The sequence below is a fragment of the Macaca fascicularis genome, chromosome 8 (genome assembly GCF_037993035.2).
Source record: "Macaca fascicularis isolate 582-1 chromosome 8, T2T-MFA8v1.1".
NCBI lineage: Eukaryota > Metazoa > Chordata > Mammalia > Primates > Cercopithecidae > Macaca > Macaca fascicularis.
Genome location: NC_088382.1, coordinates 22,755,739 through 22,779,208, shown reverse-complemented (window position 1 = coordinate 22,779,208; position 23,470 = coordinate 22,755,739). Strand labels below are relative to the sequence as shown.

The following is a 23,470-nucleotide window of genomic DNA, read 5'->3' as shown; positions in this document are numbered from 1 at the left end:
TCCATCCATCCATCCATCCATCCATCCATCCATCCATCCTTCCATCCATCCGTCCATGGGTAGTTAAATTGTTTCCATATCTTTTTGTGAATACTGCTTCAGTGAAAAGAGTGCAGATGTGTCTTTGAGAAAGTGATTTTATTTCTTTGGGCATATACCCAGAAGTGAGAGTGCTGGATCATAGAGTAGTTCCATTTTTAATTTTTGAGGAACCTCAATACTGTTTTCCGTAATGACTATACCAATTTACACTCCTACCAACAATGTATATGGGTTCCCTTTTCTCCAGGTCCTCGAGAACACTTCATATTTTTGATATTTTCATCACAGCCATCTTAAGGTGTGAAGTGATATATGATTGTGGTTTTGTTTTGCAAGAAATTTATTTTTAAATTTTAAAAAAGTATTAATGGTACTTTGGAAAAATTCAAAATTTCTTCTCCATCTAACCATATAATATGGGCCTGGAAGGGCATATGATTCAAATGCCCTGTTAACCTTTCTTCTCTCTCCTTTGGCAGCACATTCGTTTAGTGCCTTGTTTTTCCAGGGTTTGGTGGAAATGGAAGAAAGGAAGGGAGGGAGAGAAGAGAGTAAGAATTAACTGTCAAGCTTGGTTAATTCAGAGCATTCTCATTCTTTCATTCATTCAAAACTTTAAAAAGTAAGATCCCCCATGTGCGGTGTAGTGTGTTAGGCTTACTGGGGGTGCTGGAAGAGCAAATCAAACATAGATGATGCCCTCAAGGGTCTGACAGCGCTCAGGGAAGATGTCACTCCCAGATATCCACGTGTACTATGTAAGAGGCTCCTGAGAGCTGCGTATAGGATGAGTGAGGAAAGCCAGTGCATGGGCAGTTTCCTAAAGAACACTGTTAATTGTAACTTACTTTGTAGAGAACTAAACTTAATCACATACATTACTTGGTGTAGAATACGTTGTTTTGAGTGAATGAATCTGATAACTTTGTTTCAATCAGGGAGACCTGCAGACCATGAGAGGATTTCTTGTATTGATTAAACTTTGTTTAACTATGCGAGGTGCTGTGCAGTCAGTAGTAACCAACCCTCCAGTTACCTGAAGGTCTGAGGAGCACTAAAAACCAAGAGAGGGCCGGGCGCGTTGGCTCACGCCTGTAATCCCAGCACTTTGGGAGGCCCAGGCGGGTGGATCACGCAGTCAGGAGATGGAGACCATCCTGGTTCACGTGGTGAAACTCCGTCTCTACTAAAAGTACAAAAAATTAGCCTGGCGTGGTGGTGGGTGCCTGTAGTCCCAGCTACTCAGGAGGCTGAGGCAGAAGAATGTCGTGAATCCGGGAGGCAGAGTTTGCAGTGAGCTGAGGTCGTGCCGCTGCACTCCAGCCTGGGTGACAGAGCAAGACTCCGCCTCAAAACAAACAAACCAACCAACCAACTAACCAACCAACCAACTAACCAAGAGAGTTTAGCCCCTTCTTATTATGCAACAACTTTGAGTGGCTCAAAACTCAAGTCACATGCCATGTCAATGACTTCTGAACAACGGCTGAGCTGCCATGGGTCTAGTTCAGAAGGAAAAGCACTGGGTTTCAGGGTCTCCCCTAACGGGAATCAGCATAGCCCAACCCTGGAGTTAATTGACTTGGGTTATTTTGCTCGATAAATCAGAAGGCAGTAGTGTCCTATTGGATGGACACTAGTGAGCACTTCCTCACGACCTGCCTTCTTCCCCTGCCTCAGACATCCATAGGGTTACAAGTTTCCCTTTTGAGCTTGAATTCTGTCCATGGTGATTATGTTGATCAGAGGAGAACACACGGCAGGAAGTGGGCCAAGAGGGGTGTAGGGGAAGAAGGGGATACAGTCATTGGCCCTGGTCTAGGTGAGGGCTGCTGGGCTACGCTGATTCCCTTTAGGGGAGACCCTAAAGCCCAGAGCTTTTCCTTCTGAACTAGATCCATGGTAGCTCAGCCCTTGTCTGGAAGGAGTCATTGACATGGCATGTGACTACTTGAGTCTTGAGGACGACATGTATGGACATGTGGAGCTGGGGGATGGATGGGAGAGGATGGGTGTCCGGCCAGTGGAGCAGTCTGTGACAAGGGCTGAGATGGAGCGTTCCAGGTGCATGCAGGGGACAACCAGTGCTTAGTTTGACTGGAGGGTTTGGCATGGGAAGGGGAGGGCTGGAAAGATGAGAAAAGGCTGGGAGCAGATGCAGGTTACAGAATGTGAATTTTTAAAACTTAATTAATTTTTTTTAGAGACATAGACCCTATCACCTAAACTGGAGTGCAGTGGTGTGATTATAACTCGCTGCAGCCTTCAACTCCTGGGCTCAATTGATCCTCTAGCCTGAGTCTCCCAAGTAGCTGGGACTACAGGGGTACACCCAACTCATTTTTTAATTTTTATTTTGTTGTAGAGATGGGGTCTCGCTATGTTGCCCAGGCTGGTCTCAGACTCCTGGCCTAGGGTGATCCTTCTGCCTCAGCCTCCCCAAGCATTGGGATTACAGGTGTGAGCCATTGCACTTGGCCCAGAGTTTGGCTCTAGAGATCCACTGAATACTTTTAGGAAGGGCTGTGAGGGGCTCAGAGCTCCGCTGTGGAGAAGTTCATCTTGCAATGGTAGGTGTGATGGATGGTGATAAGGAGGGACCAGAAACAAGGGCATCTGTTAGGAGGCTATGATGATGGTTCAAACAGTATTTAATGTAACAGGTAGGCACTTATGAAGGCAATCAAATGTTTGCCAGACCTGTAAGAATGTCAGTTCTTAAAGGAAATAATTCTCAAACAAAGGAGCAATTTGGGGATGGCATATAGTATGAACTTTTTTTTTTTTTTTTTTTGAGATGGAGTCTCACTCTGTTGCCCAGGCTGGAGTGCAGTGGCGCAATGTTGGCTCACTGCAAGCTCTGCCTCCTGTGTTCATGCCATTCTCCTGTCTCAGCCTCCCGAGTAATTGGGACTACAGCAGCCCACCACCATGCCCGGCTAATTTTTTTTGTATTTTTAGTAGAGACGGTGTTTCACCATGTTAGCCAGGATGGTCTAGATTTCCTGATCTCGTGATCTGCCCGCCTGGGCCTCCCAAAGTTCTGGGATTGCAGGTGTGAGCTACCACGCCTGGCCAAGAATTTTCATTAATGAATCAACAAAGCTGCTTTAAGATGAGTACATCTATGTTTATTCATTTGTACAGTGTATATTAGTTTGTTGTACTTGATATTATCATCTTGTAGTGGTTAAAAACATGGACTCTGGAACCGGATTGCCTAGATTTAAAGTCGAGTCTCACCACTTGTTAGCCACGAGATCTTGGGTAAATTACTTAACTTTTATGGGCTTCAGTACGTGGCATGTAGGATGTGCTGCATCGACATTAACATTGTCATCGTGATTGTCATCATCATCATCATCATCATTATCCAGTAACATTTATTCATAACCTAATTGTCTATATAGGGTCTTTTCAGGATCTTAGGTATACCCCTGAGGAATTGCATTTGGCTAAGAGTGACACACCTTCCACTGTGTGGTCTTAAACTCCAAGGGTTAATTTTCAGAACATAACAAGAAGACTGGAGGTAGACAGTTGCTGGCACTGCTTTGGTGTCCTAAGATATCAGAGTAGGCTTGGTGTGGTGGCTTACACCTGGAATCCCAGCACTTTGGGAGGCCAGGGTGGGCAGATCACCCAAGGTCAGGAGTTTGAGGCCAGCCTGGCCAACATGGTGAAACCCCTTCTTTACTAAAAATACAAAAATTAGCTGGGTGTGGTGGTGCACCTATAATCCTTGCTACTCAGGAGGCTGAGGCACAAGAATTACTTGAACCTGGGAGGCGGAGGTTGCAGTGAGTGATCGTGCCACTGCACTGCAGCCTGGGCAACAGAGTGAGACTCTGTCTCAAAGAAAAAAAAAAGATATTAGATTAACTGAAATTTTCTTGGTCTCCTTCCTTCATGAACTCAAGATGACTGCTGCAACTCCAGCCATCATTTCTGTCTCGATGGCATAAGAGGGAAGGGTGAAAGGTCAGAAAGGTACCTGCAAGCTGAACAAGCTCTCTTTAAATTCCTTCCTGGAAACCCCATCTAAGGAATTCCACTGACATTTCATTGGCTCTCTCTGTTTTCAATGGATATTGGGAAAGGTAATTTCTCCAGAAACTTTGCCCCCCTCAAAAACACAAATGTTGTTACTAAGAAAAAGGGAAAGATGGATATGAGATGGGAAATAGGGGCCACTGCCACACTGCAGGGAAGTGACCTCAAGGGTTTCAAAGCATTTTATAGAGGTTGATTGCCTTCTCCTGGACAGACAGATTTTGGTGGTCTATTTGTTTCATTTTTAGAATATATTAAGTTTTTGCCTTTAAGAAGTTTGTTCAAGAAAGGAAGGACAATTACAGAAAGACATTAGGAACATAGAATGTTTGAAGTTCAATCAACTGTAGGTGTAGGGATAGAGGGAGAGTCTTGGTTTACACTCACAGACAGCCCCATGGGTCATGCACTGAGTCCTCCCTTATTAATGGTGAGGAAGACTGTTTGAGTCATATGGTCTGTATCCTTTCTACCATATTTCCGTCTATAACTACTTTGTCAATAATATAAAAACACCTTAGTACCATCATGAGAGGCACAAAAGGAAGGTTGTTAGCCCGATTTTGTAGATAAGGAAGATCACTGGGCCAGGTTTATTCATAAGGAAGGACACCATGACAACACATTACAATGACTTCCTAACCACAAGTCAGAGTCAAAGTTGAAAGCAAACCTGTGAATGCTGTCTAGGAAGATCACACACCCGGAAGTAGGAGGTTTAGTTTTTAGGCCCAGGTCTGCAGTAAACAATTTATATTACTAAAAAAACCCCCCAAAAAACAAAAAAACTGACTTAGCATCGTTGTGCCTTATTTCTTATTTTAAAATGGGACCCAGTTTTTTGTTTTTTGTTTTTTTTTGAGGCAGTCTCACTCTGTGGCCCAAGCTGGAGTGCAGTGGTGTGATCTCGGCTCACTGCAACCTCCGCTTCCTGGGTTCAAGCGATTCTCCTGCCTCAGCCTCCTGAGTAGCTGGGACTACAGGCACCTGCCACCATGCCCAGCTAAGTTTTGTATTTTTTGGTAGAGATGGGGTTTCACCATGTTGGCCAGGCTGGTCTCAAACTCCTGACCTCGTGATCTGCCCCCTCTTCGGCCTCCCAAAGTACTGGGATTACAGGCGTGAGCCACTGCACCCAGTCCCTAAGTTCTTTTAAAAATTTTGATGAAATACACTGAACATAAAATTTACAGTGTTAACAGTGTTTAAGTGTACAATTCAGTGGCGGTAGGTAGATTCACATTCTTTTGTAACCATCACTGCCATCCATTTCTAGAACTCTTCATCTTGCAAAATTGAAGCTGTACCCACTAAACAAGAGCTCCCTGTTCCTCATTAGCCGTTGCCTGGCAACTGCAATTCTACTTTCTAGCTCGATGGACCTGACTATGTCAGGGACCTCAGATGAGTGGCATCATATAATAGTTGCCCTTTAGTGATGGGCTTATTTTACTCAGCATAATATCCTCCTGGTTCATTTGTGTTACAGCCTGTTTCCGAATTTCCTTCCTTTTTAAGGCTGAATAATATTCCACTTCATTGTTAGAGCATTTTGTGTACCTGTTCATTTGTTGATGGACATTCGGGTTGTTTCCACATTTTGGCTGTTGCAGATAATGCTACTATGAACATGGGTGTACAGAAATCTCTTTGAGATCCTGCTTTCGATTCTTCTGGGTATACACTTGGCCCTGTGGGTTGTGCATCTGCAGATTCAACCAACTGTGAACTGAAAATATTTGGAAAAAGAAACAAGAAAAATAACAATGCATCATGAAAAAACTAAAAAGAAAAAATGAGGCTGGGCGTGGTGGCTCATGTCTGTAGTCCCAGCATGGGAGGCCAAGGCAGGCAGATTGCTTGAGTTTGAGACCAGACTGGTAACATAGTGAGACCTCATCTCAAAAAAACAAAAACAAACAAAACAAAACAAAAAACAACAACAAAAAAGAAAAAACAATACAGTGCAACAACTATTTACATAGCCTTTACATTGCGCCAGGTATTATAAGTAATCTAGAAATGATTTAAAGAATAAGGGAGGATGGGGGCCGGGCACGTTGGCTCACGCCTGTAATCCCAGCACTTTCGGAGGCCGAGGCGGGCAGATCACAAGGTCAGGAGATTGAGACCATCCTGGCTAACACGGTGAAACCCCGTCTCTACTAAAAATACAAAAATTAGCCTGGCATGGTGGTGGGCGCCTGTAGTCGTAGCTACTTGGAAGGCTGAGGCAGCAGAATTGCCTGAACCCGGGAGGCGGAGCTTGCAGTGAGCTGAGATAGCGCCACTGCACTCCAGCCTGGGCGAGAGAGCAAGACTCCGTCTCAAAAAAAAAAAAAAAAAAAAAAAGGAAAAAAAAAAAGGGAGGATGTTCCTAGGTCACATGCATATCCTATGGCATTTTATAGAAGAGACTTGTGCAATCAAGGATTTTGGTATCTGTGGGGAGTCCTAGAACCAGTCCCCCATAGATAATGAGGGATGACTGTATACTTAGAAGTGAAATTGCTGGATCATATGGTAAATCAATGAGTATTTTTTTTGTGGGATATCCATTTCATTTCCATAGCAGCTACACCATTTTGCATTCCTGCTCAGTGATTCAAAAGAATTCCAATTTCTCAACATCTTTCCTAACATTTGTTATTTTCTGCTTTTAAAAAAATAGTAGCCATCATACTAAGTGTGAGATACATAGGGAAGTTTTAAAGCAGTATCTGTAGTGCCTCCAGATTAACTTCTTTGAGAATCATTGCTCCTCTGCCTAATTCACTGCTCCTCTGCTTAATTCTTATGCCTTCTTGGGCAAGTTATCTTAGCCTGTGAGCCTCCATGTCCTCGTCTGCACAATGTAAATGTCTGCAAAAAAGGATTGTTATGGGTATTAATGAGATAGTAGCTTGTGCTATGTGCTTATTCAAGTATTAATTTTATTTTCCCATACAAGCAAAAGCATGATCAAGTGTGCATTGTATCCACAGTTAATATTCTCAGTGTTCATAGCTGTTGGTTTCCTCCCATATCCTAACCCCAAACACAATGTTTCCAAAGTGTGTGGTGGAAAGAGCATTAGTTCTGGGGCCAGAAGGCAAGGAACTGAAATCCAGCTTTCTGACTTTCTGGTTGAGGGACCTTGGAAAATTTTCTTATTTTTTAAAAAATCTGTATGAAGGGCATATCAAGGGGACCTCATGGGACTGGTTTGTCCAGTGACTTTTCTCTGCTTCCCCAGCAGACTTCTCACTTCCCATTTACTCTTCAGCCCCTGCAGTGGCGCTTCCATGAGTACCACTGTTACCCTTCTCACCATGACTCTCTAATTGACAAATCCGAGGATGCACTTACTTGACTTTTTGGCAGCATTTCAGTGTTTACTTCTCTATTTTTGATCTTCCTCCTTGCTTCCTGGGACACCATCTCCTTCCCCTTTCGATAACTGTCTTTCGCTATCATATTTCTCACCCTCTTCTAATTCACCTTACCCTGTCTGGTTGGGACGTTACCCACCACCTCTCTCTGATGACTTTCCAGTCTCTATCTCTAGGCCTCTTTTTCTGAATTCCAGAGTCCTCTTTACCACTGCCTCCTGAGCTCCTTCAAGCCCACATGTCCCACAGTGAACTCGTTGCTTCTGACCCTGCTTGGTCCCAGCAAGGGCCCTGAAGCAGCTGGACCCGCAGCGTGGAGCTTGCCAGGTGCCTTGTACAGGAGAGCTCTGGGCTACTCACTCCCTCACTAGCACTTGGTCCGGTCTCGAGATTTTCCCAGCCATTTATCTTGCTTTTCTTCTGTTTTGGCTCTGCCTGGCCCTGGGATTTGGTGCCCAGTCATCTTACAAGGGGAATGGCCAGACCTTTCCCCGGGTGATAATGTGACTCATGGTTCTATCTGGACATTCTCCCTGAACAGTCCCATGCTGTTCTTCTGCCTGAATTTGCATCATGGTGATCAGCTCCACTGTTCCTCGTCTGCCAAAGCCATAGGCCTGGGTGTCATTCTGGACTCCTTGACTCTTGCTTGCAACCCTCAGTTCAGGGTTACTAAGATCATGAAACTGCCTCTATGGCTCCCAAGTGCTCACCTCTGCCATGTCTTCACTACCATTTTTCCTTTTCATGGTTGTCCTCTCTCTCCATTGCTATTGCCTCTTATTTGATCTCTTTGTCTCCATCCTTGCCTCTTTCTGGCCATCCTCCACTCTCCTGCTAAATCTGGCAATGCTCTCACCTACTTGAAACTCACACTTCCCGTTCTTATGGGAATAAAGGAGAAATTCCTGTGGATGACACACTCAGGCCCTCTGCCATCTGTCCTTACTATCTTTACCTCCTGCCTTGCAACCCCTCACATGTCACTTTTGAGCTACACCAAATCACGTGGGGTTGCTTTTCATGCTAGTATTCATTGGCATGCACTGTTTTCTGCCTGGGAGGCTCTGCCTGTACTTTGTCTTTCTGGGAAATGCCCACTCAGTGTTTAAGATTCAGCACCATCTAAGCTTTCTCTGTAGCAGTGAGAACAGCGAACGCTGTATGTGGTTCCTGTGTACTGGCCACCGTTCTAGATGCCCCACGTGAACTTGTGTGCTGAATCCTCGCAACAACCCTGTACTGTACCTGTAGGTAGGCACCATTACTATCCCTCTCATTTAACAGTTTGGAAACTGAGGCATAGAGAGGCTGAATGTCTTGCTCGGAGTCACACAGCTAGCAAGTAGCAAGCTGGGGTCTGAAACTGGGGATCCCCATTCTAGAGTTTGGGTTCCTAACCACTGTGGCAACTGTGGTTTTTCAGCCACAGGTGGCTGCTTCCTCCTTGCACTTCCCTGCCCCCACCTCTCTTTATGTACAACTCCATCGTGGCGTTTCGTACGCCCTGTTCCAATTACGTATTAAATGTTGTTCTCTCCTGCTACACAGTGAATCCCTGGAGGGCAGGCCTGCCTTTAATTCATGCTTATATCCCTGGAACGAAGAGTTGGTTGTTTTCAGTGTGCGTGACTTAAAAAAATATGACACACATTATCTTCCTTTACTGTAAGATACTACAGTGGTGTTTGGGGCAAATTGCATAAAACGTAAGTTGGATTGGGGACACAATCTTTTTTACATTGTCAGGTTCCCAAGTCTTTATGGCAGTAACCTAGACTGCTAGATGTCTAATTATTCATGATGTCCTGGAGAAAGGCAGAATTCAGCCATAGCCATAAGCATTCCTGCCTATATAATTTTTTTTTTTTTAAAGACGGTTTGTAGGACTATGTCTTCATATATGCTTTTGCTACTGGCCTTTAAAGTCTTTAAAAATTTATATTCAGAGTGTTTTCCTGTTCATTTTTTATTTGATTAAGAAAGAACTATAAATAAACCTTAACAATACCATCGTTTTTCATGAACTCTGATGGCTTTGTGATAGGATGAAAGCTTGTGTAGTGTAGTGTTTGATTTTTTTCTTCCTCACATGTTGGGTTGGTTCATTTAGAAATAATACAAAATTTCCTGCACTGAAGGAGAAAGCTTTTGACTCCACAGATTCTTAAAGAACATGTGCATTACATCATGTGAAAGCTTGGTAACTGTTGGAATCTTTTCTAAATTACCCACGTTCCTTTGTGTTGACATTGTTGCTTTTCTCAATCTCTGCCCCAATTTGCAGTGCAGCCTCTAAAACCATGTTAGAAATCTAAACTCCGTGTTTTTATTCATCATGCTTTAACTTTACTTTGAATTAAAATATGCATTTCTTAGGTTATTTTCCTGGAGTCAGTTGGAGCATTTTAGGCTTAGAAGGGATATTTGACATTATTTAGTTCATCTTCCTTATTATAGAAGGAAGAAGTTGAGACCAGGAGAGAGGTTGTGACATGTACTCTGGCCACACAGCTAATTAGTGGCAGAGTTAAGATAAGACCCAGGATGAGACCCACAGGCTAAAATTTGCTATTTGAGTTATTTCCCCCTCACAGGCTTTCAGAAATGAAACCATCCAGAAACGCATGGGGAGACCTAAGAAAAGGCCAAGTTTTATTTTTTTAATTAAGGTCTTACAATTCAAATTATTTCCGATTCTGCAGAAGCTTGAAATTAAGTCAGTGGTTTTAGGAAAATAATAACAAGGCACTGTGAAAATACATTGAATTTCACATTGATGTGAAATTATACAGGGAGATTTTGTTGGAGCTTAACATTATTGTGAACAATGTTGGGGGCTATTCGAATACTAGAATCTCTCAGCATCCAAATACAAAGTGAGCAGAGGAAGAGTGAGCTATAGACGGGGGGGGGCCTGTGCTGGCCCATGACCCCTCAGCATCTGTCTCCAGGACTTGTTGAATGGAAAGAGTCTGGGCTGTGTTGCAGACACGGGGCCTCTGTGTGCCATCTTTGCTGAACAGGCAGCCTGGAACAAACTTTCGGGGACCTTATGCATTAGTGCATTGGATCATTTTAGAAAATAACCTGCAATATTGGGCGTGTTTCTTTTCTTTCTTCTTTTTATTAAAGTGCTTTACCTTCAGGTAGCTGCCTGCATTTCCTTAAGGGCAAACTGGGAATAGCTGAGCAACTAAAGAAGGGCTCAGAAGCCCTGATTAAGGTAGTTGATCAATTCTAGAAGTTTATTTAGCATTTAAGGGAACCCATGCCCTTTCGTATTCTAGAAGACCTCATGAGCACTAACTGAATATTTCCAAAAGCGGTAGCGCAGTTTGCAACATGTATAAATATAGTGCACGTAGGCTTATGAAAGCCGTGGTGGTTGCCAGTCCTGGCTCAAATCCTGTCAGCAACAATGCGATCTTCATTATGTGCAACTGTCTCTGTTTTGCTTAACTTTTTAACTTTTCAAAAAATTAATTAAAGGAGTTGAGCTTTCTAAGGTTGGTTGTTAAGGATAATTCAACAATTTATTTTGGAACGCGAGACTTGAAATGAGGGCAAATCTCTCTACAGAACAAGAAGCATCCGGGGAGGACTGTCATTATACTGTACTTACTACACTTATGTGGGTAGCTGCCAAAAGCATAATCATTTTCTGGAACACTGTGTTCTCGCTTTGGTTTGTACATCTGTTGTATCTTTGTAGCCAAAAGGAAGTGGAAAGTTGTGAAAATATCAGGTGAGTTTGGGCCAGTTAGTGATTTCAAGTTACAAACTTCCTTTTGCCTGATTAACTATTCACTTAATGTTATATGGTTGCTCCAGGAAACATTTTTAAATAGGAAATATGTACTGAGATCCTCAGAGTTTGTGTAAACTTCTCATGGCAAAAACCGTAATTATTTTTGCACCAACCTAATAGTTACCGAGTTCAAGAAGGGAATGGTAGCAGATACTAGTGGAGACTAGCTTGTCCTGAGAGAGCTGGAGTTAGGTGAGTATTGAGTCTGGGTGGTCAGGGCTTGGGCTGGTGTGTGTGAGAGTACAGTTGCATGAACTAGTGTCAAAACTGGTTGATCACAAATAGGTAAAAACTAAAGCTCTGCATGTGAACAGGGGCTCCCCGTAGACAGATCCAGAGAAAATCTTGGATCGGGAGCTGAGTCAGTGGGTGGGCATCAGGTAAGGTGTGATCAAGATTGAAGACATGAGTGGAGGCTGCATTAGTCATGGCCCATGCAATATAATAGGAGCACTTTAATATAAATACTTAGTCACAAAGATCTTTAGAAGATGTGAAAAGCCAAATAGGGGTGATAAACTCACCCAGATATTAACAATAGCAGGAAACCGTTACTATGACAAAGGCTAGTAGAACAGAGAGAGAGGATGGTGGCACCACAGGTGAAGAAATGGAATCTGTATGGGGGTATTCAGAAGCACCTGGGACTGTAGAGGGAACGTCTGTCTGCTGGGAGTTGGAATTATGGAGAAGAAAAAGCCACTACTGGAGATACCACCCCAAGCAGAGAAAGGAAGGGGAGGAGATTCTCCGGCTTCTTGCTCTCATTGTCTAGTCTTCCACTTAAACCCAGCTGCAGCCAGTTGGCAAATGAGCTTGGAAAAGGTAGTTTGCAGGTGAAGGGTAGGGAATGGGTCAAAGAGCAAATAGGCAAATGACTGGCACATAGGCATAAGGCTGGGTCAGGGATGGAGCGAGACTCCTGGCAGGTGTGCTGATGGGGGCTGATGGCCTCATGGATTTCACCTGGGTAGCAGGGCTAGCCTGCAAGAATGTTGAAGGCCTCAGAGAATCAGATGCATTGCATTTTCCCAGGCTTCCGCCTGTGCCCTCATCTTCCCGAGAGCCCTTCCTGTGCCAGGTGACAGTGCTTATTCTCCAGCCTGTTGGACGCTCAGCCAGATTCAGGGGAGGATAAGAATCTAGGCACTTGTTGTTAGATTTCTATTGCCACGTGAAATCTCAGCAGCTAGACTTTTGACCAGAGCTTCACAAAACCCTCTTTAAATTGTTGAAACTTTTTGGGTGAAAGATGGAAAATTCCATTACCATGAATATAAAATAAAGTTCTGTATAAAAAAGAGCTCATTTTCTGCCTTTATGTCCTGGATGGCCACAGAAGCAACAGCCTTGTGAGTTAGTCACATAAATTCACAGCCACAAATGAGGACGTCTTCTGTTCCTTGTCCCCCTTCCTGTTACTGAATAAAGAAAAATTATCATTTGCTTCCTCCCATCATCATCATCACCATTTATCTCTCTTGCCATGAGCATAGACATTGAACACACCAACTAGAACATTGTGTTATCTGCATTGCAGAGAAGGCAGGAGCTATTTGTTACACTGGTAACTATGCTTTAAGACAGTAGCTCAGTGGTTTTCCAACTTTAGAAGGGCGTATAACATTGCACGAGGCTCTCCCAGCCCCTGAAGTCCTCCCACTCCGTTTTTGTTTTAGCAGGTGATATGGTTTGGCTGTGTCCTCACCTAAATCTCATCTCTAATTGTAATCCCTATAATCCCTGTGTGTGGAGGGAGGGACCAGGTGGGAGGTGATTGGATCATGGGGGTGGATCCTCCATACTGTTCTCGTGATAGTGAGTGAGTTCTCAGAATATCTGATGGTTTTCTAAAGCAGTTTTCCCTACTCTTGCTTGCTCTTCCTCTTCTGCTACTTTGCGAAGAAGTATGTGTTTGCTTCCCCTTCTGCCATGATTCTAAGTTTCCTGAGGTCTCCCTAGTCCTGAAGAACCGTGAGTCAATTAAACCTCTTTTCTTTAGAAACTACCTGGTCTTAGGCAGTTCTTTGTAGCAGTGTGAAAACGGTCTAATACAGTAGGTCTGGGTTGGGACTGGAGAAGTGCATTTCTCACAGATTTCCAGATGGTGCTGTTGCTGTTAGCCCAGTGACACACTTGGAGAATCACTACTTCAGTGTGTGGCGCTTACAGTGTTCCAGACAGGTATAGTTAGCGCTATCTTACAGCAGAGGTGCTGAGGTTTAAAGAGGCCAAGTCACTAGTTCCCAGCCACATGGTTAGGAAGCAGGCATGGGATGTCACTGCTTGGGTCAGCGGTCGATGTCCCCTAGGCCATCTGTGCATGAAAGTCAAGCCTGGCACATTGTCGGTACTGTGGAGCTGCAGGACTGGGTGCTGCCCCCCTCAGTGGGCCAGACTGTTAACCACCTGAGGAATTAATTGGTCTAACGGGTCTAGTGATTTTCTTAAATTCTTTTCTAATGAGAAAGCAACTGGTGGTTTTTGTTTTGTATTGTTTTGTTTTTTAAGAAATTGGGCCGTGTTTGATTAGTAGTATTTTCCCTTTTGGTCCAAATTAGTCTGCTAGCTGAGGCTGACTGTGTTATCAAAAGCAGTGAGATCTAGAAGCCCTGCTCAGCAGCATTGGGAGGAGACCTGTGCACTGTTGGCTGAACTCTATGGGGAACCTCCCAGGAGCCCAGCTTGACCCCTTGCTCACCGCCTGCAGCCTAGGGCGTTACCCCCACACTCAGCCCTATCTGTGTTCTCCTTAGGGTGTGGCCTCTTGCCTGGCATTTCATTTTATGATAAGCCACGGAGACTTTTACTTTCGTTTTTCTTTTTTTCTTTGAGAGAAGGTCTCACTCTGTTGTCCAGGCTTGAGTGCGGTGGTGGAATTGTCACTCACTGCAGCATTGAACTCCTGGATTCAAGCAGTCTTCTTCTCTCGGCCTTCCTAAGTGCTGGCATTACAGACATGAGCCACAGTGCCCAGTGCCACGGAGATTTTTAATAAGGCAGTCTTTGTTAAAGGTTGCGATGGTCATTGCCAGTGACCTTCACAGAGTAGTGAAATCTTTTCCTTATCCCTGGTCTCAGACATCTTATCAACAAACTGTAATTTCCCAAATTACCCATTGAGCAAAACAGTCCTTAGGAAGACCTAGGCTTGGAGGATACAACGGGTGGGATAACACACCCCCTCCTTCCATGCCGAGTTTCAATCACATATTATTAAATCAGAGTATCATTGCTCCATCTGCAAACTGCAAGTGTGAATTCCAGCCATGTATTTTTAAACAGCTCTATTATGATCAAGCAAATTTGAACCTCTCATGTAGTTAATTACAAGTGGGCTTTGGTTATAGAGGAAAAAAAAGTCTGTTTTATATATGGTTTCTATTTTTTCATTTTTGGTAAGCTGTACTCAAACTCTGAGTTAGGAGAAAGATGAGCTATTTTACTAGTTAATAGTTCAATATATCACACTTGTGGTAGCTTCTGTCATTTTTTTTTTTTTTTTTTCTTAGCAGAAACAGAGCGTTAAGGCCCAAAGTAGAGATAACTATGTCGTGGGAGCAGGATGATATTAGAAACATTGATACATTTATAATAGTATAGAGAATTAATTTGGATAATGAAAATTTTAAAATAGCATTACTTGGCTATAAATGCAGTTAATATTGCCTTCTGGAAGGAAAAGAGGTAAAATTATATTTTCTGTTACTTTAGCAATTGATTTCAAAAATATTCATGTATTAATTGCCCACTCAATATTAGGAAATGTATTAGAATATAACTGCTTTGAATCTTTCCAAAAAAGTTTTATCCAGATTCTAATAAATGTATACATGCAGTTGTCTCTACAATATAGTGTTTTATTTGATGAGTTCTGTTAAAATTTCAACACATTTCATTTAAAGCTCTAATGATTAGTGATTCATGGACTGGGCATCATTTCATCTAAACATGTAGAAAAGGGACTCTTATCAGGCACTGGCAGTTGATTTTTATAAGGCGGCTTGAGCAGGAACAAGAAAACAGAATAGTGCAAAACAGCAGCTTGTTAATATCAGGTTACTCTACGTCACTTTCCTTGTAAGAGTTAAAGCACGGGGGACTTCTTTATGCTAAAACTTGCCTGTTGCGGGATTTAACCAGCATCTCTCCACCTGATTTCTCAGGTCAGATAAATAGCTTAGTTTTGGTTTGGTGACGTGGAACTTTAGCATGAGTGACTCTATTTTGGCCAGATCTGTTGGAGCCTAGAGCAGGAGCTCAGTCTAAATGAATGGCCTCCTATAAATCTTAACAGTTTACTAAGTAGAAAATTCTCACCATCTTTCTCGTAGAATTTTTAAGCAGAAGCCAGAATCTTTTATACTCCTGTATATCAGTTTATTGCTGTATAGCAAACCTCTTCAAAACAGTGGCTCAAAACGACAGTCAGGTATTGAGTTCAGAAATAGGCAACTTGGGCATGGCTTGGTATGGAAGGTTTGCGTTCCATGCGGTGTCAGCTGGGACCGTTCAGGGGGCTGGAGAATCCACTTCCAAGATGGCTTCTCAAAAGGCTGTTGACTGGAGCTCAGTTGGGGTCCAGGGCTGGGGTCCTGGTTCCTCTCCAAATGGCCCTCTTCATGTAGGAGACTTCATGGGCTGCCTGGAATTGGTCAGACCATGGTAGCTGGGTTCTCAGAGGGATTGTTCCAGGAGAACCGGGTGGAGAACTATAATACAGTCTTTTATGACTTAGTCTTGGAAGGCACATGGCATCGCTTCTGCTGTGCTCTACTCGTTGGCCCAGATTGCAGCACAGGGGGCAATAGGAGATAGATTAAGAGGAGAATAAAATATTTTGATATGTTTTAAAACTGCCATACTCCATTAGAAGCCTTTCATTAACATTTACCCTAGCCAGACTGTGGCTTCTAAATGAAAGATTGATGACTTGTTGCTAAGGTGAGACCACTCTCTTATCCATAATTACATGGACACGCATGACTGCACGTCCAGATAGGAATCAATGAGCAGTGTTCATTATCTTTGGACCATGGTGGATGTGGAGGAGCTTGGCAAGGGCAGTTCTGTTGGGATGGTAGGAATGGAAGTCAGACTACTGGGAACAATTGGGAGATGATGATGATGTGGAAGCAGCAGGTGTAGACGATGTTCTCAGAATGCTTAGCTGAGACAAGGGAGAGGGATACAGTGGGCTGAGAGAGCTTTCATATTCTTTTCTATTTTATCAGCTTTTTCTTTTTCTTTTTTTTTAAATAAAGATGACAGAATAGGGTGAAGGGTAGGAGCCAATATAAAGTATAAGGTGGCATTGTTTCTATCATGTATGTGACATGATTTCTAGGTTTTAAGTGCAGGGGTCGTGGCACAGCACATATACAATGGACACTGGTTAAACATTTGCTTTAGAACAAAGGAATTCCACCTGTACAAAAATGTCACTTAGCAGTTGCCCACCACCTGTGTGACCCCTTTCCTTCCCCTTCAGGGTGTGGCCCCTCATCTACCATTTTGTTTTACATTAGACCAAGGAGATTTTTTTTTTACAAAATCAGTCTCCCATGTGGATGGATGCTGCAGCAACCGTGGTGACGTCCCTATAGGTACGAATTGTTCTCCTCACCCCGATCTTGAAGATGTCACCAATCAACTCGATCTATTTCCCTAAATTACCCCTTGAAGAAAGCAGCCCATAGGAAGACACAGGGCTTCAGAAGGCCCCACTGATGTCTCCAGGCACCAAATATTGATTTAGTCAGAGAGTTGTTCACTCTGGGGGTGTCGACTGGCCGTGCGTAAAATGGGAAATGAACACCTACTTCAGAGGGATGTTCTGAGATGAGGGCTGTGAGATTGATGACTCCTGTAAAGCCCTTTCTAAATGGTGAATTGTACCTTGCAAACCACAACACGGATGTGAGAAACTGATTATTAGTCGTCCTGTAGGTCAGTGTGGCTGTTTACGTTTTATCAGAAACTTGATTCTTTTTCCTCTGAGGGTCATATAGTATCTGCTTCAGTCACTTTTCCATTTATTGACTTCTCCAAGAAATTGGCTTGTAAGTGTCAGGCATTGAAAAATTGCAATAATTTTTGCTTCATGATCTACAGTTGTAATAGACACAGTAATAATAGTACTATCTTTATGTAGTCTTTTTCTTTCTTAAGAGTAAAGACCAGTAAAGACTAAAGTTGATAATAGGGGGGTGGAATTTCATTTCTGGAGCTGCATGTCTTTAAAAGTCAAATTTTCTCTGACACAAGAGAGACGGTTGATATTTCAGGAATTAATCATATTAGTATGGTAATGGCCCAAGGCATACAATATGGAGAGAGTAACATAATCCAGTTTATAGTTTGTGCTAATTAACTTCTATATGAAAATAAATTCCATTGTAGTTAATTTCATTTTTCTTAGTAATTTGCATCATGTCTGTACAGCATTGTACACTGAGATTTTTGTGATATTCATGTATATATTTTAGTGAGGCACCTCTTTTGGAGCAGCTATACTCTTTTTCTGAAGCAAAACCTCTGATAGGGTCAGAGGATGAGACATTGATTACCTCAGTTTTTCTACCTAGCAGAGGAAGTGTGTCTGTTTAAGTGATCATAGATAGAGATTGATTGTTAAATGTCTTGCTGAGGAATCTGTCAGAGGTTGGGTAGGATACCCAACTAGAGTAAAAGCTTATTGGTGGTTTTGAGGCCTCAATGATGTATTGACTGCATTCTGGTAGAACAAATATCACAAATACACTGTCATACTGTGCACATTTTTTTGCAGTTCTTAATGCAAACAGGCCTCAAGACCGTGAATAGATCCAAACCGCAATCATAACATTGAAGTTATATAGGGCATTTTGAAAAACAGATCTCTGTTGCTTGCGTTTCCTAGCATATGGGCTTTTGTATTCTGTACGATTTTGTCCTGATGGAAAGCTCTGTGCCAAGTTTGAGAGGGAGACGTTGTTAAACTGTTGGCCATGGAGTCAGAGAAGGGAGAGAGATGTGACTCGCCGGAAGTCCTATCTCTAGTGCGGCAACCGTGATGACTCCGTGACATCGCCTGTTACTTTCCCAGGGCAGTTACAGGGTGGATGGTATCCGTCTCTGGGGTTGTTATATTTTTGAATGTTCCCTTCTGAGGTTGTTAAATTTCTGAATGTTCCCTCCCTGTCCAGCTTGTGTTCTTTTATCCTATCTAGGCACAAGGGAGAAGTGGTGAAAAGCTCCAGTCTGCCGAGGAATTGAAGTTCTATGCGGCCAATGTTTATGCACAGTGGAGTTTGTTTTTGGTTTGCTATTATTTCAGTTCCTGGGACTTGCCTTTTATGGGTAGTCTTGGTGGGAGGCAGGTATTGGCTCTGGCTAGGCACAGACATACCTCCCAGGACAGCCAGCTGGGTGCATTTTCCTGGAACTTTGAACCTGAAGTGAGCAGTGCAAAGAGGAAAGCCTGTTAGACTGTGTTGGTGGCTGTGGCAGCAAGACTCCTGTTGCTCCTGAGACCTGGTGGGTTTCCTTGAACCCCCTGAATGCTGTCTCCTGTGGATAAAGTAAGAGTGAGTTTTTGCTATTCTTCTAGTGTTTTCTAAGTTGGTAAATGTTGAGTCCATCCCTTGTTATCAAGAATCCTGGCTGACACGGAGACCACCCTGTGTGTCCCCTGCATGACCATTTGTTTCTGACTCTATGGCTCTGCTTTTGGCGTGTCCTTGTCAGTCCCCTGGCTGTAGAGCAAAGCAGAACCCTGAAGTTACATCTCCATCCGCCAAGGTCAATTCACTGGAGAAAAAGAATTAATTGTGTTCTTGACTGGTCCGTGTAGTCATTTCTGTAAGGGCAGCTATCGCTGTAATCTTCCTGCTTGAGGAACACGTCACGCTCCACCAAGAGTGTGTGTGTATGCGATTGTTGCCATACATGAGTGTGGGTGGATAGCACTACCCAAGTTTTACAAGGTGATCGGATGGCCTCAATGAAGTCAAGTCATTTGCCCGAGGTTGTATGGCTGTTAACTAGCAGAAGCAGAATTTTAACTCAAGCCTCCTGACTCCGAAACCATCTCTACGCACTCCTTCTCGTTGGTATGTCGAGGTTAGCCTGGTGGCAAAATGCCGTGCCTTGAAATACCTGCCTGCCAGAGTCAGAAAATGAATGATGACCTAGAAGCAGGATCTGTACTGAGGGAGGGACCATCCTTCCATCTTGTCTGAATCCATCAGGGGCACCTTCAGCCCATAACAGCATGAGAACCCAGCTCTCAAAATCATATTAAAGTTGATGGTTCAGGGCACTGTACTTTGAAACTGTTCCTTTTAAAGAACCATGTAACACTAATTTAAAAACTAGTTAATGCTAATTAGGAGCGTCCTCAAATAATTTTTTTGTTTTATTTGTTTCTTGTCTTGTCTTCGAGGCAGGGTCATGCTATGTCTCCCAGGCTGGAGTGCGGTGTTGAAATCGTGACTCAGTGCAGCCTCTAGCAATCCTCTCATCTCATCCTCCTGATTAGCTGGGACTGCAGGCACATGCCACCACACCCAGCTCATTTTCGTAGAGACAAGGTTTTGCCATGTTGCCCAGACTGGTGTCAAACTCCTGGGCTGAAGGGACATACCTGCCTTATGTGCTCATTGCTGGTAAGTTAGAAAATAGAAATAAGAAGTGAAGAAAAGACTCCCATTATCTTGCCAACTGGGAATAAGCACTTTAACATATTTGTTCATGCCTTCTTTCTGTTAGTTTTTATTGCCATGTATTCAGTACTGTTCTTAGCATTTTTGCATACCTGATCTCATCATGCTACCCCAAGTTCAAATTTTGAAGTTTGTACTCTTTACCGTAGTCATAAATGCACCTGTTACAAATGTATAGTTATTTAATGAGAACTTAGCAAGAGAGATTGACGGCAGAATCTGTGGGCACTGTTACAGCAGATAGTGTGGGAACAGGGATGGATCCAGGTTTTGAGGAGCTTGAAATTGACAGTTTTTTTTTTTTAAAGAAAGCATATAACATGGATATGAAATTAGGTGCCAAAGTAAATATTTACTTAGAATGAGAAAAGTGAACAAATGACTGACACTTTGGAGATTCAGGTTCTTTTTTTCTTCTGAACTCTTTTCAGTCAGTTGGCCAGAAAGGCTTACATGGAGAGGCTTCCTGATCCGAACCTGGCTTTTCCTCCCTCTCCAGAACTCTGCATTCCCAGGGGCAGTACAGGGAGGGGCCCTGCTGTTTAAGCTTCTTTAACCTCCCAGGAGGAGTGGGACGTAGGGTGGCTGGATACCTTCAGGGAGCAAACCCTGGGTCCCAGGGGAGTGGGGAGGGGAGGAGGCATCTCTTTAGTTTTTCTCTTTGGAACTGAGAGCCCTGGTGTTATGGGGAGTTACCCCAGCAGGAGTGAGACAATTCCTATCCCACTACAAGATACTATAAATACTGGTATTTTATTCTCATAATCTGATGTTTATTTTTATTAGGTCTGCAGTCTCATTTGGTGAATGTTTTGGAGCAGAGATACAATTATTTTACAAATCTTAACCCATTGCTTCGATACCTTAGTCAATGAATGTACCTTTTCCCATTGATTCGAAATGCCACCTTTACCATATATTAAATTATTTATTCTTAGATCTGTTTCAGGATTTTCTGTTCTCTTGCATTGATCTGCCTATCTGTTGCTAGGTTATTACTGAATCATTGAGCTTTATTATGTATTTTTTTTATTTTTTTGAGATGGAGTCAAGTTCTCTTGGCTGGACTAGAGTGCAATGGCACTATCTCTGCTCAGTGCAATCTCCACCTCCCAGGCTCACGCAATTCTCCTGCCTCAGCCTCCCTCGTGGCTGGAATTGAAGGCATGCACCACCATACCTGGCTAATTTTTATATTTTTGGTACAGATGCGGTTTCACCATGTTGTGGATGTTGGTTTTGAACTCCTGACCTCAGGTGATCCACTTGACCCGGCTTCCTAAAGTGCTGGGATTACAGGCGTGAGCCACCACGCCTGGCCTTACTATGTATTTTCATATTTGGTAGAATGTGGTATTGCCATCTTTCCCTCAAAAGCTTTTCCTTAAAAAAAAAATAATACTTCCTTGACTTTTCTTATGTTTATTACTCTATGAAAGCTTAAGAATCATTTTTGCCAAGCTGTAGAAAAAAGCCTTTTGGGACTTAATTAGAGTAATATTCATTTTAGATTAATTTTGAAAGACTCCAGATCTATATAATAAATTGCTTTCCAGGTGTATGGTCTGTCTATTCCATTTTCCTTTCATGTGCTTGGTATGTTTTTATGTGTTTTTGGCAAATTTTTAATCAGTTCTAGGTAGTTATTTTTAATATCTGTTACAAAAGGGACTGTAGAGCCCTCTTCCACCATCTTTTCTAACTGGCTGCTGTTGGTGTGTAGAAAGGCTATTTTTTTTTTTTTTTTTTTTTTTTTTTTTTTGAGACGGAGTCTCGCTCTGTCACCCGGGCTGGAGTACAGTGGCCGGATCTCAGCTCACTGCAAGCTCCGCCTAGAACTTGACACCTTACCAAACGCTTAGTAATTCTAATGGTTTTTCAATTTTCAGAGCTTTATTACCTTGCTTCTACTTTCTGAAACCCATTTTTAGAGTCTTTTCTGATGACCAAGATCCTGATAAAACGCCATGACAACTGGCCTCCAGGCTGTGGGAAGTGGCAAGGGTCATGTGGCAACGGGCGGGCTTCCCAATCACAGTGATCGTGGCTGAGCAAAGCAGAGTAAAGGTGACGCCGCACAGACCTTGTAGAATTTTACACATCGTGGAAAAGGCTGACCAAGTGTGAATTCTGTAGCACAGATTCAACTGCAGCACAGAACAAATCCTATCCCTGATCTGACATTTCATTCCATTATGTCCTGTGATCGCACATAGCTGCGTATCTGTTCCCCTGTCCATCCTGTCTGGCAGTGGCAAATCACGGTCCCCAGGGTCATTTAAAGGGATGGTGTATTCAGGGTGAACTCGTTCTACCTGCTCTTCAGTGTATGAAGGAATGCAGCAAACTGAACTAGCAATGGATAAGCATAGGTGCTTGGGATTTCACAAATGGTCATGGGGTTGCTTGACAGTGGTCTGCGGTTGGACCGATGAGGGCTGCTGACTGCAGTGTACTGGCCCTGAATGCAGAAAAGGATAGTGTTATCTGTGCTGGCCGGAAGGGCTGCTTAAAACCAGACCTCAAACTTCGGCAGACGGGCTTGTCCCGGGATCCGCAGCCTTGCTCAGGCTGTGCGGTGGTGTGGCCCCAGATCACACAGAGGTGAGTAACCCAAGACTTGCGTCAGTGCCTTCCTTGTGGCTTTGACTGTTGTTTCCTGAATATTTTACACAATCTGTGGGCTCTGAAGTCCCAGTGTACATCAGTGAGTGCTCTCCTTAGGTGGAAACCGTGGGAGTAGAGTACTGAAAACAAAGACCGGGAAAGACCCTAAGTCGCTGGGCAGGGGTGACGACAGGCGTCCTCTTTTTGATCTCATGTGTGGGTGAGTGGCAGAGGCAAGTTGCCTTTATTGGGTGTGAAATTTGCGGGAACTTTCTGTTTGGGGAGTGCTGGGAGCTGTTTTATTTCTAATTAAGAAGAGCCCTGGGAAGGGAAGTCAGTGAGCTTGCGAACTCATTAGCAAACACTCTGATTAGACCTTCTGGGCACATTGCCTAGTGGCCCAAAGCAGGGAGAGGAGAGACAGGCCCGCTCCTAACACTTGCTGGATCGGGGGCAGGAGTACAAACAGAGGCTCACATTCCATGTGTCTAAGTAGCTGTTTCCAAGTTCTAAGTCAAGATCTCTCAAAATCAGGTCCTGTGCTGCCATCTTGGTAAATAAACACAACCTTCCCAACAGCCTGGAAGCCAGACTCCGATGTAGAATTCTCACACTCCTCCAGTTTCTTTGCCAAAATCTTTCTACGGTAGGGGTAGACATCCCTGGCCACAGGTCCCAAGTCTGTCTACACCCCTGCAGACAACCTCTCCTGTGCAGACTGGTGAAGTGCTTCACCTTTCGGAAAATGGACGTGGACAGGTAAAGCAGAAGGCCCCAGGGAGATCTGAGTGTGACCCAGAAGGTGGGGTGGTGTCCAGGTGAGCATGTCTTGGGGGCCCTGTGAACTCTGCCTCATGACATGATGTGGCTAGAGAAGGTGA

At 43.5% G+C, this 23,470-nt stretch overlaps 1 protein-coding gene across 22 annotated transcripts in view; it reads left to right on the top strand.

Moving 5' to 3' along the window:
• CSGALNACT1 (chondroitin sulfate N-acetylgalactosaminyltransferase 1) overlaps positions 1 to 23,470 on the top strand; it is a 360,001-nt gene that overhangs the window by 54,088 nt on the left and 282,443 nt on the right. For 2 of the 22 annotated variants that reach the window (XM_074000403.1, XM_005562713.4), the window contains exon 1: positions 22,679 to 22,809. The exons of 18 other annotated variants lie outside the window; for them this stretch is intronic. In XM_074000403.1, coding sequence (XP_073856504.1) covers positions 22,802 to 22,809 — 8 coding nt within the window. In that variant the 5' untranslated portion in view covers positions 22,679 to 22,801. Of the gene's footprint in view, positions 1 to 22,290; positions 22,587 to 22,678; positions 22,810 to 23,470 lie in introns of those variants that run through there. 2 more of the 22 variants (XM_045397982.2, XM_045397980.2) reach the window with 2 other exon arrangements.